The sequence below is a fragment of the Perissodus microlepis genome, chromosome 20 (assembly GCF_051167445.1).
Source record: "Perissodus microlepis isolate ML-2025 ecotype Zambia chromosome 20, ASM5116744v1, whole genome shotgun sequence".
Classification (NCBI taxonomy): Eukaryota; Metazoa; Chordata; class Actinopteri; order Cichliformes; family Cichlidae; genus Perissodus; species Perissodus microlepis.
Window position 1 is genome coordinate 3729342 of NC_140480.1, and position 20853 is coordinate 3750194.

Consider the following 20853-nt stretch of genomic DNA (forward strand, 5'->3'; position numbering starts at 1 on the left):
TGGCACATAGGAGTGCAGAGCAGTGGCTGGCTCGCTTCACATCTTCCACACGGTCCAGCTCTGTCTGATTTAAATAAAAGTAAACCACACAACATTTAACATATGGAAGCTGTAAACCTCAGTCCTGGTTATCAGTTCGACTCACAATTGTTCACAATGTGGCGACTTTGTTTATAAAACTTGACACCACAAGTTTTCTACAGAGAGGCTTTTTAGTCTGTACAGAGCAGCCTCACGTCCTATGAATATGGAAAAAGCAATCAAGTAAATGAAATGAAATAAAATAACACAAAACCTCTTGAATGAATTTAAACTAGCTCTGGTAACATTAAAACCCTGATTACACTAACATTTTTCATTTATCAAGCAAGTGTTCTTCACTTTTTGAGCTTACATAATGCTCATCCTTACATTGACAAAAATCCTTCACCTGAGGCTTACAGTCATAATAGACGAATGCTCGGATGAATGGAGTGATGCGCGAAGCTTATGATTCATTTTGTGATTCACTACAGTCTGCAATCCCAAGGATGTCATAAGCTTGTGTAACATGAATTCAGGCACTGTGTGCATTGCTTTGTATCTCTTTGAATAGACCCACCCCACTCTCTGTAAGTGGCAGTGTGCATTGCTCTGCCACTTACCCCATGCGGTGATATCTTAGTAGAGCAGAGAAACGGGTAGGAGGACGTAGACTGAAGTCACTATTCCCCTGCTGCTCCTAAACCTCAGTGGCTGAAATGAATGTTCTGCCTTTTCCTCGCTTAATGAGAGAACACTGCTAGGCTCCGATGTGGGTATGTGTTATCCATGCCTAATGAAGGCTTAGGGCACTGTGCTGCCATGATAGTGTAATTGTAGAAGCTGTGTCAGGGTTAAACAGGACAGTTATACTACGGATCTATTTTTTAAGGGCTTTCATATCTGACCTAAGCAAACTCTCCCAACATGATGTGTTGGTTTTAACGCACCAAACAGCACCTTGGAAAATTAAACGTTCTTGTGAAAAAACCACAGCGGGAGAGCTTGACACACTGCAGGTAGAAAATGCAAAGATATTGCAGGCTGGATAGAAAGGTAGATAATAACTGAAAATGACAGTAGGAAATGAAAATGGATATATAGCAACCCATTCAGCTGCCAGCGCTGACTGTTTTAATCATAGCTTTACTCCTCACCTGCTTCAACATTTCCACCACAGTGAAAGGATTCAAACTGTGGTGTAATCAGATTAGCTCATTCTTTAAATTGTTCCAGTGCAACAATTTCATTCTTTTGGACTCTAAAGGAGTAACTGTGTTATTTCAAATAGTTCAAAATAAGTGTTGTTTATTTAACATTGGACCTTGTTGAATACTCTTATTCAGTCCACTCTTCTTTTTAGCGAGCCCCTTGAACAATAGGCAGGTTGGAGTCCTGCATATACAGTTAAAAAAAAGTACATAGCTTCCAGTGTGGAAATATGACGCCAGTGAAGTGTCATTCTATCTGAAGGTCACTAAATAGCAATAGCTGTGGCTGCAAAGAGTCTTCTGGTCCTATAGATGTCTATGAACATACAGCTCTCTGATGTAGCCTCTGTAAATACTTTCCTGCTAAGTTTATGGACTCACTCAATCATTTTAGATCATACTGAATAGAAAATTAAGTCTATTATGAAAATCTTGGTCATACCAGGTTTTAAAATGTTAGATTATCTGCCGCATGAAACCCGCGCGCTCAAAGTAGCTACGCCCACCTTTCATCCTCTTCTTTTATGCCATCTTTTGTACTGGCAGAAAATGAGGACAAGCATAATATCCCCCTCTTAAGGAGAAAACTTTGAATTATGTAGTAAGCTCCGTGGTAGTGCTGTGTCCAAGGCAAAAAGTGATGTTTTTGGGGGTTAGCGAGAGGCAGGTCAGTGGCAGACCGTGTCCGACTGATGTGGGTCAAAGCAATCAATAGAGGCCCTGCCCTGCACCATGCTGGTTTAGATCTAACAGCGGCACTTCAAAACCTAAAAGCCCTGAAGACCAGCTGGGTAAAGACAGCTCCTCTTTTTGCTCCTTGAAAGCTTCAATGTCTTCTGGCATAAAACTTTAACAGACTCTAAGATGTGATAATAAGACCCCCGATTTACATATGTGGTACGTTTGGGGGGGTACAAAGCTGTTAAGAAGGTTTGAACATCATTCAGGTGAAGATGATGATTGAGATGCTGATGGAGAACACTTTGCAGAGCTTTTCTTCTGATGTGGACATTTACCTGTCCAGTGTGCCCATTATGCAGCTTCATTATTGTACTATATAGTGACCACAGGGAGCCAAACTGGAATCAAGAACATTATGGAGCATGCTCTTTGTCTTTGATGTGGCAGTACACATTGAAATGCTGCCTAAATGAGTATAATTATGATAATACCAGCCTTTCTAATGTATCATTAGCTGCACTCACACCCCCCACATGCTTTTGTACACAGGCCCCTCCCCTCTCTGTGTGCAGGGTGTTAGGATCCATTTATGTGCCTCTGTATGGTTACTCTTATTGTTATTTTATACAGCACAAGGTATTTTCATTTCCCGTGTTCCATCTATATTGTTATGCAGGTGTTGCATAATAAAGAAATGATAATGAATGCATTTGCAGGTTTTTGAAACTAGAGCCCACTGTTTGGATTTGCTGTCCTCTTATTAAGATTCAGTCAGCACTTTGCTTTTAGTTGGTGCTTCAGTGCTTTTATGTCTTGGCACACAGCATGTGTACACAAACATCGGGAAGCAAACACAGCCAGTAGCATGGATTTAAAGTGTCCTGTACTTTTCCGTCATTCCATTTCTCTGACTGCCTTCCTCCTTTGTTTGTAGGATTACGCCACCATGCAATTTTGTGCCAACAAACTGGATAAAAAGGACTTCTTTGGAAAGTCAGACCCCTTCATGGTCTTCTACAGAAGTAATGAGGATGGCACGTGAGTTTGTCTTTCGCATTTGCGTCTCTGTAAGTCTTCTGTTTTGGCGTATCAAAGCCGGGCTGGAGGGCATGAAGCTCCAAGAGGAAGGGAAGCAGGGTTGAGAAAATTGGAAATAAGATCGAGACCCCTTGAACTCAGCTGCATACCGATGAATTCATGCAGACATGGTTTCAAGGCAAAGCAGTTTTCTGCTTCAAATGTGAGAAGATTTAATCACTGATTTTTTTTTAAGTGTTTGTTTATATTTTAGAGATGTTTGTTTTAACTGCATCTCCAGGTTCACTATCTGCCACAAGACCGAGGTGGTGAAGAACACACTGAACCCTGTGTGGGAGCCCTTCTCCATCCCTGTCAGAGCACTCTGCAATGGAGACTATGACAGGTAGGTTAACTGATGATGTACAGGTGAGTCTCATGAAGACAAACAAATATTCCCACACACTCAGTTTGTTTTTCAAGGAGAAATTAAAGCGGTGCAGAGTTTTAATATGTGGTGTAGCTCTTACAAAGTGGATCAGGGCTATCAGATTTAGAGCAAATTGATTTTCTAATGTTATTCTATCCGCTGCTGAAATAGACAATTATTACAGGCTGACTAGCACTACATGCCACCTTGCCTGGCTCTTTATTGATTTCTCCACAATCACAGAGAGCCTTTCAGAGCATTGCAGGGTTTCTGATTGGTTTCTCTGGTGGCAACTTCTAGCTTATCTGAATCTTTTCAGAGTGAAGGGCATTGCAGAATACCCGAGGAGCAGGAAGAGTTTTGGCAGGAAGATAAAATAACACGAGCGAAAAAAGAGAGCGAGAGGAGAGGGAGAGTCGGTCTAAAGATGTTGACAGGTGGCTGGAACAACACAGGAGCCCTTCTATGTGTGTTTGTGTGCAGAAGCAGGAAAATGTTTAGACCCAGACAGCCGTGTGAGTGTGTAGAAGAACATGTCAAACCATGGCCTCCGCTACACTGGGTGTCAGCGAAGGTTCACTGCTTTCAATCCTGTCTCTGTTCACCTGCCCGGAGAAGCTAATTGGGTCAGACAGATGGAGCAGAAGCATGAAAGTATCCTGATTCCCTTTGAGGATTTTGATGACCAGAGAAATCTGCAGCCATTTAGGGTCTCTTGGCTTTTCTTTTAAAATATCTACAGTTTCCGAGATCTATACAGGAGACCTGCTGCACGGCTGTTACAATTTATCAGTCTTTTCATTCAATACTTTTCAAATCATGACACTTTTATTTCTCTTTAAATTCTATAAGTAGAAATGGCCTGGTTTCTCCCCCACAGGCTTTTCTTTTGGACTCCAGTAAAATGCACAGACAGGGTGGTCAGTGCTGTATTTTCTGCACTACCGTCTTTCATTCTTGTTCCCTTTTCTCCTGCAAATATACAGCAAAATTTACAATATATTAATAATGATGTATTGACTATCTCTCTGCAGTCACATTTTTCATCCTCATGAGAATCTGATAAATCTCTTGCAATCATTTGTCTTCGATAGCGATCAGAAAGTGAAATCTCTCCCATTTCCACTCCAACACAACGCCGGTTTCAGAAACTAAAATGAAATTGAATCGAGGATCGAGCTGCCCCCAACTCTCCTGATTATAATGATGCTGATTCATCACAGGCAAATCATCTGTCACAAGTGGCCCTGAGTGTCAAGAATCATTTGTTTTTTTCATACTGGTCAAGATTGCAAAGTTTTCTAACTCTGACTCTGAATGTCTGGTTGCTTTAGAGGAAGACAAGTGATGAGTTCATCACAGACCATTAGAGGAAGTCTCCTTTCTTTGTGCGTTACACAATTTGGACATTTGTTAGCTGAGAAAAATAGTACAGACACAATTAGTTCAAGTCAGGATAACAGAGTAGCCCTCCGATACTTATCCGCCTCTTGGATCCTCTGACAAGTGACTGACAGCAGCAGCTGATGGGAAGATGGGGGTGGCAAGCCACTAGTCTAGTTTCCATCAGTCTGAGAAGAAAAGAGGAGGCATCTTCCTCATTCTGCCTATATTCTCTCAGGCTTGCTCATTTGTGTTTTCTCCTACCGACTTATTTTGGGAACTTGCGAAATATGCTATTTCCCAAGAGGTTATTTTTCTGTCTTAGGCATGTGGGGAGAAAATGCTTTACCTAAACTGTTGGTGTTGTCGCCCAGCTCTTTACTCTGTGAGATACACAAAAACAATTCATTTAAGTATTTAATGCTAGTTTATTAATCCGCACCATATTTTTTATACATAAATTAAGCAGACAGAAACCCAATAAGCTCTGTGAATTTGTATTATTGTCAGTCTTGCTTAAATGTTGGCAATTACTGAGACTGGCGCTTAATAATCAGCTAATAAATTTTGAAAACCTAACATGACTCAGGCTGCCACGCAGTATAGCTTCAAAGAGAAAACAAATGTTGTCACCATTAGATCTCCAGAAAGATGTTTGTGTCTTTTGCATGCAAAACACAGAGCATGCTCTCTTTGATGGCTTTAATTCAGCTTTCACTAACAATTAATGAGCTTAAGTAACTTGGTTTGTCACTTTCAAAATGCTCTTTGTAACATTTCTCCTCAAGAATATTAAGTTTGTAGCTCACGCAAGGCATTAATATGTTCACACAAGGAAACAAACACATTTTCTGCTCTTTGATGTGCTTCCTAGGACAATCAAGGTGGAGGTGTATGACTGGGACAGAGATGGGAGGTAACTGATACACAGAGGAGCGTGTGCACACACATGCACAAGAGAAATTTATCAAAGTTTTTTTTTTCATCCCTAATAGACAACGCTATTTTACTGTCTTTACTGACTACTAAATTATAGTTACTTTTTTTTCAGTACACATCAATGGTTATGTGCTTTTATCTTCCACCAGTCAAGGCTGTGATGACGCTTTTTGTCTCCTTTCCACCAGCCATGATTTCATCGGTGAATTCACCACAAGTTTCAAAGAGCTGTGTCGGGGTCAGAACCAGCTGAATGTGTATGAGGTGAGCGGAGATAAAATCGACCAATACCATCATCACCTTCAGAGCAGCGGACCTTTATGTAAAAGCTGCAAATATTGACTGCTGTATGGGAGCTCGTTTGCTTTAAGCTGCTTCCAAGTAGAATGCAAATCACTTTCTGAAGCAGCCGTTTAGTTGTGCTGGTCCACTATGGCAAACTCAGTTTCAAGTGAAATTCAGCACATCGAGCAGAATGTGACCGGCCAAAGCTATGTGCGAATTATTAATGAATGAACCTTGGAAGCACCTGTGCCAAAAAATGATTCTGATGGCACAAAAAGAAACCTCAGCTTCGTTTGTGCATGCTAGTGTGAGAAACCTGCCTCAGTCTGAGAACAAATCAGCGTGCCCTTTATACTCAGCAAGGTCTTGTTTCATGACAGGAAGTTCTACAAGTCTCACTTGTTTGAGCAAAGTTGTGGCTGTTCAAGATTAACAACTAGCCTCCCCTGTTTGTCCTCACCCTACCCGCTATTAAGCCTCTCAAAGGTTAAGTGGTGCCATAGATCGACTGGGGAAGAGTGCTTCTGCGGTGGGAATACAAATGGAAATGCGACAGAACTATGTTACTTATTCCTTCCTTTGGATCGCACTCAGAAAGTCTGAATAGGTCCCTGCTCATTAAAACAGTTGCCATATTACATTAGCCTCTGAATCAGTCATAGAAGCACTCTAAGAAAAGAATAAGGCCAGTAAAGGTAGAGAGTAAGGGAAAAGCTGATGAGTTAGGTTAGGAAAGACGGTGCCCTTTTACACTGCTGACACGGCATAAGGATGTGCATCCATTACCCTTCACCAAACCTTTCTATATATAAAACGCAGGTAAGGTCAGAGACCTTAAAAAACTTTTGTGATGTGGACAAAAATGACATAACACCACCTTCTCATTATGGAGAAATAAAGAAATTCAGTATGTCACATGCCACATTTTTCAGCTCTTTGCATATTTTTGTATATTCAACGTGACGTGCAGAAAGCTTGTAAACATTAGACGACAGCAGGCTAATGCCAGTACAGGACGCTGTAACTGAATGTGATTCCTTTGTGATGTCATGTGAAGTTTTGGCGGCTGAGTGATGGTCACAACGCTGTGAGGCATAATTTTTGGAAGACGAGTTCAGGGGGTGCTTTTAGAAAGTACAGAACCAGAAAGGAAGAGTAGAGAAGAGAGACGAAAGGAGGGTAGAATGGGATACCTTTTACTTTATTATCCTGCACAGCTTCCTCCAGGCTCATGCTTTGTGTTTGTGTGCAGGCCTTTAGAATGAGCAGTGCAGATATTTGACCTTGTTTTTGGCTGCAAGCTTAAATGTAACTTTAATTTAATGCACTGAAGGCTGTAATCACTCTGCTCGCCTTGGATATCACTCAAGTATTTCCCAATTTTTAGCTTTTAGTGAAGTCTATAGGTTTTTGCACAGTGTTGCACTCATGCCCTTGTAAAACACCACACAGGATTTGAAATGAAGCACCCAATATCTAATTGAAGTGCAGCGTATAACCTCTAACCATACACCGGGTAACCAGAAAAGCAAGCCAACTGTTTAGGAATTAGACTTTTTTATTAGTCCCTCTATTTTCACAGCATATGTAGCTGGACAAAGTAATTTAATACAAAATGTCAGCTATATAAACATACCGAAGGCTACAGCCTATGCATATCAAAAAGTGCAAGGTTTTCTCGCTTGAAATGCTCTGTCAGCCTCGCTCAGTCGCTGCTTATTAAGGGAGCTCTGCCTTTTTTCTTTTTGGCTAGTTTTGTGTTCAGTAAGTGAAAAACATGCTCACTTGGGATGGAATCAGGTGAAAGACTAGGTCATCTAAAAATATTTAATGTCTTTGCCCGAAACATGCAGTGAAAACAGCTTAAGAGCTCTTAAGCTGTTTTCACTGCATGTTTCGGGTCATTGTCCATGTGCACTGTGAAGCGCTGTCTTGTCAGTTTTTCTTCATTTGGCTGGAACTGAGCAGAAAGTGCAGCTCTGTCGTCTCTGCTGCTTTTATCAGCAGTCACATCATCAATAAACACTAGTGACCCACTTCCACTGGCAGCCATGCATCCCCGTGCTAAAACACCGCCTCCACCATGTTTGACAGATGATGTGTTTTCCTTTAGATCACAAGCTGCTTCTTTCCTTTTCGGCGCTCTTAGTTAATTTTGGTTTCATCTGTCTCCAGAGACTTCTTGTTCCAGAGCTGGGCAAGATTTTCTAAGACATTTCCTAGCAAAGTGTAATCTGCTCTTTCTGTTCTTGAGTGCCACATGTGGTTTGCAGCTTGAGCTAAACCCTTTGTAGTTACATGAATGAAGACTTGTCGTGATTGCAGGCTCTGACACGCCTACCCCTGTTGAGGTGCTCTTGATTTGGCTAGAGGTTGTGAAAGGAATTCTGAGATCATTCAGTTTAAGTTATTTTTCATGGTTGTCCAGGCTTGAACTCACCAGCGCTTTCCTTCCTTTTAATAATTAGCCAGATTGTTGTCTTGGCCACTCCTATATTTTCTGCTCTCTCTGATGGCTCACCTTTGTTTTCTCAGGCTAATTACCAAATGCAAATTTTGGAATCAACTGCATACCTTTTATCAGTTTAATTTACCAGTTAATTGTACAATTACTTTTGATGGCATGGGAATGGAGGGACTGCGCAGAAAATTTGAATTTGAAGCAATATTTTGAGCTTCATTTCCTTTCTTCCACTGTGGTGGTACATAGAGGCAAAAGCACAAAAATCGTGTCACTATCCAAAAGCTTGGACCTGGCTGTATGCATCTGCACTTGCACTCATTCTGTATGTGGTTATAAGCACCACAGCTGGCAGCATGCATGTAAAATTTACAGTAGACTGCTTATGCTTATAAAAATCCCTCTGAATTATCTGCACTTTGCTGGAAGGCATGATCAATGGTATCTCATTCTCACCTGCTACAGTTATTGGATTCACTCCCTATGCTCCATTACCCTTACAGACATAGAGTAGGAGGACAAAGATGTTTTTATTACTTGCCCAAGGGTGGATAAAAAGAATTGTGCTGCAAGTTTACATTATCATTATCCTTCGTTCCCATTCTGCCTTCATACCAGGTGGTGAATGCCAAGAAGAAAATAAAGAAGAAGAGATACATCAACTCTGGGACGGTGAGTCTGAGATACTGTAAGAGCAAATCTCCTTGTGCACGCACACCCCTGCCTGCCTTCTCTTTTGTATTCAGCAGGAAGTTTTCACTAAGTGGATTGCATGAACTCTGTTAAATGTTTTTGTTCTATTCCCAGTCCCTGAGCTTATGATCCAGACAGTGAATTTAAGTAGATGGGAAAACATTCCCATGACCTCAAACGGGATGATTATTCAAGTCTGTAAAGCTAAATAAAAGAGACTTGTGTCTGTGTCCTTTCACTGAAGAATAGTGACAGAAGTTCATAAATGAGCTGCGGCTTTGCTACAGCTCTTAGCGTATACTGTGACTCTGTAATTAAAATTTGTGACTAGCTATCCATCAAGCTGATCATCCATCAGTCCACAGGCACACTGACGCTCAGTGATTGTAATTCTAAGGCGCTGCTTCGGCAACGCAATAATTTTGCATGGATAGGTCATTTTGAGAGGTCAGTGTTAATGTGTAGATCGGTAAATTTTGTTTAATTAAAAAGGACGAGTTAATCTTTTGGGGCCTTTTTTTCCCTCTCAGGTATCCTTGTTGTCATTCAGTGTAGAGTCAGAGCACACCTTCCTGGATTACATCAGAGGAGGGTGAGTCATGCATTTGTGTGCAAGTTACATTGCTTTGTTTATGTACTCACGCTGTTTGTGTTTCACCTCTACGAGTGGCTCACAGAAACTTTGACCACATAGTTTCATTTACTGCACATCTGCACTTAAAAATTAGATTTGCATACTGGAAGTTCACTGTTTGAATTTAATTGTGCACAATGATGGCTGTGCAGACTCCCTATTAGTATGGGTTTAACACATGTACAAGTAACATATTGTGTCCAGTAGTTCATCTGTCGAATGGACCTTTTAGTTCTCAAACACAGGTGTGACTAATTACATTGATTATGGCTTGCATGCAGATAGAACAAAACCTTCATTAACATCATTAGAGACACCTGTGCTGTCCCACTTTGTCATGTCAAAATGACTGCTGTGAAGAGGGGCTTTGGAAAATGTATTCATCATTTGGATTATTTTTTTATGATTTCCTAGACAGGCAACTTTTAGCACATAAGACTAATGATTCCTGTCAGAATATTTTATGTGTCCAAAATTTAATTTGATGGAGATTTCAAGTTTAAAAACAAATCTTATTTTGCAGTTTATTACACATTTAAGTGTTAAGCACACTGATAAAATAATATTAGCTAAGATATATAGCAGTTAATATAATAATTAGCGCTGTCAGCGTTAATCTCATTAAAATGAGGTTTGATTGATTGATTGATTGATTGGTAATTTATTTCAACATGTGAACAATATACAAGTACATTTAGAAAAGAAAATAAGAGAGAAAAAAAATACTATACAAATTACATACAAAAAAACAAAAACATTCTGATTAATTTACATGTTGAAAGGGAGTGGGAAGAAGTAAACACTTATTTAATCCCACCCCTTTGCCATAAATTATCAGTGAATATTTAGTCAGCTTCCTTACTGATATAATTTGTAATAAAAATAGTGAACAGATTTCTGATATACTATATACTATAATATCACATCATGAGTTTTTTGTTTGTTTGCTTTTAAATAGAGACATTCACTTAATTTAAATATTTTCCTTTTCTTTATAGTTCGAGAAGATCATATTTTTATAACTCTTTTTGAACAGTTTTATGTTTGGACATTGCTTTAATTCCATATTCAGACTGTTCCATAGTTTCACTCCATGAACAGAAACACAAAAGCCTTTTCTTGTAGTACATACCTTCATTGTTTTGAAGTTACAAAAACCCCTTGAATTATAACTTCCTTCTTTCAAAAAAAACATACTCTGAATATTACCTGGCAGTTCTTTATTTTTTTGCTTTGAATAGAATTTGTGCTGTTTGGAAGGAGGTTAACGCCATAACTGCATTAACGTGGCAAATCTCCGTTAGCGAGTTACCTGTGATCGCCCCGTGCGTGGGGCTGCACGGCATCAACACGTTAGCACGGTTAGCTCGTTAATGGGCAGAGATTTGCCGCGTTAATGCAGTTATGGCGTTAACCTACGGTGGCCCTGAGAGGCCAAACGGACTGCAACTTCAGAAAACACTTGCAAAAACAAATATGCTGCAAAAAGAAAAATGCTGCAAAAAGAAAAACACCTGCAAAAAGAAAAATGCTGCAAAAAGAAAAACACTTGCAAAAAGAAAAATGCTGCAAAAAGAAAAATGCTGCAAAAAGAAAAATGCTGCAAAAAGAAAAACGCTTCTTTTTGCAGCATTTTTCTTTTTGCAAGTGTTGTTCTTTTTGCAGGTGTTTTTGTTTTTGCAGCATTTTTCTTTTTGCAGCATTTTTCTTTTTGCAAGTGTTTTCTGAAGTTGCAGTCCGTTTGGCCTCTCAGGGCCACCGTATTAACCTCATTTTAATGAGATTAATGCTGACTGCCCTAATAATAATCATAATCATAGTATCATATCACTGTGACATCCATGCACAGCTGTTCTTGCATGGTGGTGAAATCTGCAGTGTTTAAATATCATTCAGGTAACCACTGAACTAGAAAGCCATGGAATTACAGATTTCACCACACTAACACGCTTTAACTATGCATTAATGGTTGTGTTTGGGTGTCATTTCATGGGAATAAAACAGCAATACGATATTGCAGATGCTTGTATTGACATTTGTAGGCTCAGTTTCAGGATTTTTATGCTAGCACTGATGCTATATTGTCAGTATAACACAGTACTTAATCATTATTATCATATGATCATTTACCACTCAATCCAGTATGTGAACACTTAACATCCATCCCAGTCTTTCCCATCCATCCATCACATTTCTCACTGTTAGCATACCAACATGTCCTCCAGCCTGCCAAACACAACACGAACGCTTAATGCTACCCTTTAGCATCTGTGCAATAACTATAGGAGACCCAGCACTCTGGCTGTTTGAGTGAGTCATCTGCTCAAGAAAAACAGCTGTTCTGTGTTCATGGTCATAGATAGTGGTGCTGCTGACTGCAAATAGTGATATGCTGAGCCTCAGCCTCTGTTTGCTTGTATTGTATAACCACTGAATCAGGGGTATGACAGTGGGATAGTGGTCTAGAGTGATGTAGTGTGTGCAGAGCACCTGGGTTTGCTTGGACTTTTCTGATGTTTGCTCTCAGATATTTGCTGTCAAATGGAGGAAGAATAAAAGAAAAGAGGTCATAAAATCATTTAAATTCAAATTGATTTTCACCGTGCATAAATCTGGTAGAACAACAGTCAATAGTGAGTGTTAAAACTTTATACAGTGACAGCCATCGCTGTGACTAATACACGGAAATGAGTCAGGGCTGTGAGATTTAACACAGTAGTTTTAAAATGCATTACGCTGGCTCCCCCTTTTTACTTTGTATCCTGTTGTTGCTGCCCATGGCATAACAAGCACTCATCCATGTTTTCCTCAGTGTTATTGAGTGCGGTTACTGAGGTGCTTCTGATTTTTCGCATAACAGCTCAAAGTGTGGCCCTGAAGGAAACGATTGTGTCCACAGCCACAACTCCGGAGTGAATGAATATGAATGATTATGATAGAATATGGAGAAGATCTGAGGGCTTAATTAAGGGCGAACATCCTGTCACATATGGAAATGTTTTTCAGTGGATCAGTGGCTGCCCTGGTTTTAGTTTTCTGCTGCTTTGCTGCTGGTGGCTGAGTGTCCCAGATCTGTCCCGTTGGTCTCTCTCCAGCTCCCACAAACGGACACACATACTGTACCCTCACACACAGCACACATTCACTCACTGTCAAAACAGCAGCGTTTTCACCTTTTTCTACTTGTTCGACTCTGATCTAATTTGTCCTTGAGAAACCGAAGAAAAATGGAGGAAGAGGGGAAATGGGAAAACAATGAGGTTAGAAGTACTGATACGATAGATCAAACTATGTTGTGCTGTATTTACTCTCAGATTTTAGTTCTTCTGGGGGTTTTTTTCTCTCATTTTTATGATGGGGCAACCTATCATCATTTTGGATTCACCAAACCAGATAAGCAATTATCCAAGTTCACAGCAACCTACATATGAGAGCTGATACTTGGGGAACATGCACTGTCCTACTGCCTTTTTTCTAAACTGACATTTAGAAAAAAAAGGGGCCTCAAACCAAGCTGTGAGAGAGACTGCACTGACCTGTTTAAAATTGTGTGCATTTATTTATAAGTGTGCGTTGAATAATTAGTAGTAAACATGCTTATGTCTTGAAGTAAGATTAAAAAATGGTCTGTAAAGAATTTAGTGTACCATTTTTCTTGGATTTTGTCTTCATATACAGGAACTTGTGAATATGGACAGCAGTTTGATCCTCAGTGTCTCTGGTCTGCATGTGGAAATGCCCTTGAGCAAGAAGCTGAATCTTAATTGCTCTGATGCATCTATCTGTGTGTGTGTGTGTGTGTGTGTGTGTGCTAGATAAAGTGCTTAACTTGAATACAGTAGAATAAAAGTGCTTTAAGAGTGTGTGTGTTTGTAAATGGGAGAATGTGGCTTGTGTAAAAAGCACTTTGAGTGGTTAGGAATACTAGAAACTGCTTTATCAACCCCAAGCCATTTTCAAACTAAAGAGACGCTTTCTGTCAGACTGCTATGGTTCCTAAATATAGAGAAAAAGACACCACTCCAAAGACCTTCCATATAAGGGTTTAAAATGTCTATTTTTAGGTAGTTCCTTTTGATTTCCCTTTGTGCTTCCACGTTACACCTCCAACACCTCCTTCCAGCCCCCCCGCCCCGATGGCCAGCAGAGAACAGGGGTGTGTGAAGACTCCAAACCTCCCTCCTCTCGCTCATGTGTAGTGTTGCTGCGTGTTGTTCTAAGGTGCATTTAAAACACGGGAGAGCATGGTGCTGCTGCCAGAGAGCAGCAGGTGTTAGCACGGCCCCTCCCGAGAACCCTCAATGTCTACATGGATTTAAAATTGAGAGGTGGGCACCGGCGCCAGAGGTGGGGTTGAATACACAGACCGTTCACTGGACGCCGTTAACGTGCCCACCCTCAAGGCCCTATGTGTTATGAGAGTGTGAGTAATGTGGATGTCTAAGTTGTGGAATAAAATTGAGGCACAGGTGGCCAGAAGGGGACGGGGGGGGAATGCCTCCCCTGCACCCTGGTGACACACCCGCACCCCAAGGCCCTACCTGTGTGGGTGGGTGTGTTGGAGGGAGGCAGCCGGGATGGGGAGGAAAAGAAGGGAGGAGCAAGATGCCCCTCCCTGGGGCCAGCTCCCCCGCTGACCCCAGTAGGCACCCTCGTCCTTCGGCACCCACCAAGGCAAGGGAGCCCAGGCCCATCCAGACCGGGGCCTACGGCAGCAGGACCGCCCAGCCCCACAGGACCCGGGGCAGCCCACCCGACCCCACCGCAGAGGAAACTGTACCCACCCTAACATTCAATCATCTCCCAGACTGCACAAGACAGTAGACACCCAGGTTAAGTTTATTCTCCACCTCTCCTGTGACTCTCCCCCACCTGCAGAGTGGACTCCTGCAAGGATGGAACAAACTCCCTGTCAGTTGAAGAGCCCCCTAGTTAGGCCGATGCGCCAGAGGCCTCCTGCGCCAGGGCTGAGCGCCCATGCACCCACCCGCCCACAATCTCGGCGACACACCAACAAGGACCGAAGCCCCCAAGGCCCAGCCAGAGCCCTAGCACGGAGGCGAAGCACCCCCGAACCCCAAGCCCCCACACCTGCCCCGGATCCACTCAGGGGCAGCCAGGCTACCAGGCCAGTAACCTACGTCCGCCAGCACAGACCCTCCCCCAGCCCTGCTGCACGCAGCCACAAGGAGAACACCCTCTAAGAGCAACCAGAGCCACTAACCAGGTTATGACCACAACCCCTGGGTTAAGCCCTCCAGGGATAACGTCCCTAGGGATTCTCCAGACGCCCTAAGCCCGTCCCAACCTCCACATCAACCACAATGGCGAAGGCGGGACCAAACCACGACCCCCCCACCCCCGGTAGGTGATGGAGCCGATCATTCTGAATCTTGCACTCAGAATTATCCAGACACCACACACATTTATCCACACTCTACAGCAATTTCGTACAGAACCTGCCCATATATCAAAACTCAGCGTTTCCCAGCTGCAGGTAATTGATCTGAACTGCCACAATGTTTCCAGAGAGGAACACGTGCACAACACTTGTGCGTACACTGACTTATTTTGCTTGGCACATTACTTGCTCTGTCATCAGGTCTGATGGTTTGTGACCTGCTAATTTGTGCTGCTCTTGGTAGAATGCCTGTCATTAGCAAGAACTGGCTGCATCTTTGTTTATAAATTAGCACAATGCTAGTAGATGACCCACAGACCTTTTAAATCCCATTGGTGCATTTATTTTAGTTGGAACCTTACTCTGATTTGCTCTGTGTAAGAAATCTGGTGTTTGGACCCAAGAACACGAACATGTTTGTTTCTGTTACAGAGGATTTATTGAATGATATGAAATCTGGTGCTACTATGCATTGCATCCACCTAAATCTCTTTTTACGGAAGCTGCTTTCATTACGTTTTTAAAACATTGAGTTTTATTTCGAAGCTTGAAACAGCTTTTGATTCATCCTGTGGTAATTTTCACATAAAACTCTTTCAGACAGAAGTTAAAGAGATGATCCCATTAATTAATGTGACCCAGGCAATATGTGGAGTGGTACTTCATCTTTTCGTTACAACCCATTTAGAGACGTTAGGAGCCCATCGTGCCTGTGAAAAAGGCTGATGACAAAAGCTTCTTCTTTAAAAAGATGTGGCAGCTTTGAAAAAAATATGGGATCTCTGCAGGAAAATCTCTGCAGCATCTGTGCACTTATTTTTTCTCTTGAGGTTTTTTACATCATCATGAAAGACTTGCCTCTGTCCCTTCTGTTGTCTCCCCAGTGATTTCTTTGAGAAATACTGTTAACAATGGCGGTGCTTGTGTATTTAAATTCTCCTGGAAGATTCGTCTCGAAGAAACTATTTAAAATACGACACTTAAATACCGGCTTCAGAAAGTTTCAGTATTTCGGTTTCATATCTGCTTCTCTAAGTCAGAGCTAATGTTAAGTCAAGGCTTTTGTCCCCTTTTTGTTTCTGTTCAGAATAAAACTCTGCAAGTTGTCAGCAAGTTGTTTATGTGCCAAATCATCTGAGAGGTAGAGAGCAGATGTAAAGTATGTAGATGTATTCTGGATGTCATTAGACTCAGCTGTCAAAAATAATTTGAGAATGATAAATTGAAGTCAATATCCCACGTGTAACACAACATTAATTCTTACTTAGCATTTTAATGAATAATGTTGTGCCCAAACCACCACTACTTTTTAATGCGTAGGATGGCATGGATCCAGAAATGAACTTGTGTATTCCTTAACAGTTTCCATCACTAAAACATTTATTGCAAATTTTTGTTTTTAAGTTTATTAATTATTTCACTTATTGAATTTATCATCAGCAAAAAAAAAAAAGAGTTGATAAACAACAAATTATAAAGCACTTTGTTTTAGTATTACATCTGAATTGTGCAGATTTTAAGACCTATTGAAAGGTAAATACATTTGGTGGTTAGAGACTGATGCACGACTAAAATTGTTGCAACTGTGTGCAGTGAACTTGCAATCTTGTTGCTTTTGAAATGTTCTGCAACCACTTGCCTGCAGTTGCTACCTTTAAACCGATTCTGATGCTTCTCTCAAGACAGCGATAAAATGGCAAAAAAAGTTGTCAATTACATGAAATCAGGTTGTGGTAACCCAAGCAAAATCACATTAGTGCCTGGGAACCTTGCTATATACAACCTATACAACCTGAAAACCTATAATACAACAAGTTGCATAACTGGCTGAGTGCACTGCTCGTGTCAATTTCCACTCACTGCTGCAGACTGACACAGATTGATTGACACAGATGGTAATTATTTGCAAACCTTTGTCAAAATTTTTGAGAGTGATTGCAGTTAGAGCGTGATTGGAAATGGGCGACCTGTGCACTCACCTTGCAGTTGAGAGTTGTTGCTCAGAGCATGATGACATTGGATGTTTAACCTCTGGGCAACTGGTTGGTTGCTGTACCTACTTGCAAACAGTCACCAAATGCAAAAAAAGGTCATTGCAATCCCTGGTTAACCACCATTTTCCTAGTTGCAAGAAGGCCGCTATTCTATTTTTAAGGCCCTTTCACGTAGGAAGCAGCAAATTCTGCGCCAACCACTAGTTTGATCCAATAACTCAAATTTTGTGTTGAGTTCATAGTATGTCACTTTTTGCTGCTGCCCATGGCCTTCACACCTACTACAATATATATGCCAGCTTCTTGTCTGCATTTCTATAGGTTGCACAGATGTACGTCATTGTGGTGCATGTGAATGCTCCCCGGCCTTATGCCTATGCTGCACTTTGCTCAGAGCAGCGGGAAACCATTATTGCTCTGTGCAAGTCACAGAGAAACAATGAGTTTCAGCGCAGTGCATGTCACTTCCTATGTGACTGGGCCATAAAACAGCCTTAGTACAGTTTGATACAACATCAGTTTCCAAGAACTGGTAATTTTTAGACTACTACTATAATCAGAGATATTTTGATACATATGGGAAAAGTGTGAGGAACAAGCCTTTGCTGTTCAAAAAGAAAATTGGCGACACATAAGGAAAGCCCAAGCTTGCTTTGAATAATTTGTTTTGGACAGGCAAATCAAAGATTGAGCTGTTCAGTCACAGTGACAGTAAACATGTTTGGCACAGACCAAGTAGCAGAATCTCTTAACCAGTGTGGAGCATGGTGATGAAAATGTTATAAGTTGGGATTGCTGCTTAGGGACTGGGCAGCTTGCAGCTTGATTAAACTATGTGCTCAGCATTATAGCAAAGAAAGCTCCAAGTTACTGTGAAGGCATACGTTTGAAAGGTGAAGTGTGCTGAATCCTAAAGACATTGTAAGTAAAAACTGAGCATCACTGAAAGACCTGGTTAAGATGTAGAAAGGCAATATTTGAAACCCACTGAAATAAATAATTGAAACTGGGAGTTTTTGCAAGAAATCCCATAAACATCTTGCTGTGGAAGATTTTTTGCATGGATACTACAGAAGATCTATGGAAATCTCCTACAAGAAGTTACTTCTGTTAAAGGATGAAGTCGTAGCTTTTGAGGGCAGAGACTAGTATTACAATAAATCTATTAATATTGTTGTTGAATGAATGATTGAAGAGGTATTTTTCTTTGCTGTGCTGTGTTCAGTGGAAGATGCAATGAAAAACTGCACCTGATCTAAATTTGGCTTGTTCTGCCCTTTAAAACTGTCTCCTCGTGCAGTGATACACTGTTCCTGCTGCCATATTTGGAACACTCATTGGAAGTCCTGTCAGTGCATCAGGCAGCATCTCTGATGGATGCTGGATCACCTCCAGTGTGTTAAAATCCCAATCCTTCCACTTTAGTTACATTTTGGGGAAGAGGAAGAATATCTGGTGAGAAGTTGTGAGCACTGAAGTAAAACATGGTGTTGACAGTCTGACCCTGGGGACAGATTTTCAGTGCACAGCACCCCTGAGTGAGAGAAAATGATGAGCATGCTCTAGGTCATGCTTCTGACAGAAGGCTGCTGTTTGTTCTCAGGGCAGTGGCAGTGCATCGTATTCTTATCACACTGATAATCATGAAGGTTGGGTAATCTCTTGCCTGCTGATGGAGATCCTTTCACACTTTAATACTGTGCTGCTCCTTCTCAGAAGTCTAGCGCCTTGCATGCTATGGTTGGGGGTGAAGTTTGTCTGAAACGTGACAAATAAGAATTTAAAGATGCCAGCGATTTCCCTGATAGCTAACCATTCATCTTCATATACAATTAATTTTTTTGCACGTCTTCAAGGAAAGTCCCCGTGGAAGTTCTCCAGTAGCAGTCTTTCTGTAAAATCATCTTCCCTGGCTAATTTCTTTTCTGCTCTCCCATATATTTAAATTTCCCAATGTTGACACAGACTTTGATGTCTGCTCTTTGGGGTTTCTGCAAAACGCTCTGGTCCTGTTGTCAATCATGCGACACACGCTGCTGCCCATGCTGTGCTGCTTTCAGACACAACAGGAACAGTCCTGGATATCCTTTATGTATAGACACAGTATAAGAGAGGTTTGCATGTCAAAATATCCCATCATAAAACAAATCTCCATAGGATCTATTTACTTTTCCACCCGACTGTCAAATTACCACAATCGTAAAAAATTTATCAAATAAGAAAAGGTGCATAAAAACTGGTGCTTTGAACAGACTGTCGATTTGAAGAAGATTGCATAGCAGACTGATGAAGAAAATAAATCAGAATAGGCTTACTAGTGCTGAAAGAAAAACAACGACCATGTTGCTTATCCATGATGGGAAAGATTAACTGTATCGTTGAAAAATGATACCTCATGATACACATGAAGAGACTGCCAATTTGGAGGACTGGAAACAACTTAAGACAACTGCAAATACTTGTCATCACTAAGTTAGATGATATTTAGTTATATAATTTTGTCAAATATTTGTCTCATAATGTTTTGCATTAGCCATATTATGAAAATTAACTTCACTTATTTAGCCTCAACCTTTAAATGGGTGTTGAGAAACACTGGCAAACTGCTAATGGGGGTTTGGGAGCATTTGAAATGAGAAGTACACAGTTTGACAGCTACATTATGTGCACTTTTATGCTGTTTTATTTAATTACGTAGCATGTGAAAAATAAAGATGCTTAGAGAAACAAGAGGTTAGCTGTGTGAGAACTAAGTCAGAAACAAGGTATATTTCCTACATACATTTAGTACAAAAACATTTTTACTGTGAACAAATACCACAGTTTTGTGATATTATGGAAAAATACAAATATGTAAACGTAAAAGAATAAGATTACATTGGAAAGTTACTGTGCATTATGCAAGTTTCTTCTAATCACTAGAAAAAACTTGCAAGATTTAGTTTTGGCTTCATTTTTGTTTTGATGTATTCTCGTTCGCAAGAACAAAAAAATGCAGTTCGTGGATTCAGGCACAGAATACTGTGTTTGTCCCGTGGATCGCTTAGTTTTGATTTGGCATCTGTACTTGCCTAGTGAAAGAGATTAGTTTTCTTCAACTGATGCAAAAGATTCTACTTGAACGCGTGCCAACACCGTCATTCAGACAGATGATGAGAAATGTGAGTAGGAGCCTGAGCAGCAGGCTGTATACAAAAGATCTGATATCAGATTTGATATTTTAGATCGCTGCTATTGATTTCTCTCCTTTCATGTGTGTTCTCTTTGCTGTTCCGTTTCTAACAGGTGATAACTAGCACGGTGCATTTTGGATGATATGTGAAGCAGAGGGGGGAAAAAGCAATTTCTTTTCAAGACCCACCATTGCACTCTGACTGGTTTCACAGTGAATTGGTTTTTCATTAATTTTCATTAACCTCCAGTTGTGGCAGAGATATAGTCAAATAGAGGTAATTAAAGTCCAAAAGCCACATGCTGCTTTGAGAGGCTAATGAAAGATTTATATTATTTTCATCACATATTGAAATGTTTCTTTTTAAATTAAATCTCTAGTGAGATTGGTCATATAAAGGCTGGTGGGGAGCTTCTATTGTGTTGAGATCTTATTAAGGTTTAATAGTTTCATCCCAAAATATCCTGAGAAATTGATACTGGTTTTTTTTTTTATTGGATTTAGGTTAGCTTTGTGGTCAGACTGCAAAAT

General features: G+C 40.8%; 1 protein-coding gene across 2 annotated transcripts in view; it reads left to right on the top strand.

The window, feature by feature from the left end:
• cpne5a (copine Va) overlaps window positions 1–20853 on the top strand; it is an 87065-nt gene that overhangs the window by 42848 nt on the left and 23364 nt on the right. For both annotated transcript variants that reach the window (XM_084918380.1, XM_084918381.1), the window contains 6 exons: window positions 2848–2951; window positions 3232–3336; window positions 5618–5659; window positions 5871–5946; window positions 9047–9100; window positions 9652–9713. In XM_084918380.1, coding sequence (XP_084774506.1) covers window positions 2848–2951; window positions 3232–3336; window positions 5618–5659; window positions 5871–5946; window positions 9047–9100; window positions 9652–9713 — 443 coding nt within the window. The remainder of the gene's footprint in view (window positions 1–2847; window positions 2952–3231; window positions 3337–5617; window positions 5660–5870; window positions 5947–9046; window positions 9101–9651; window positions 9714–20853) is intronic.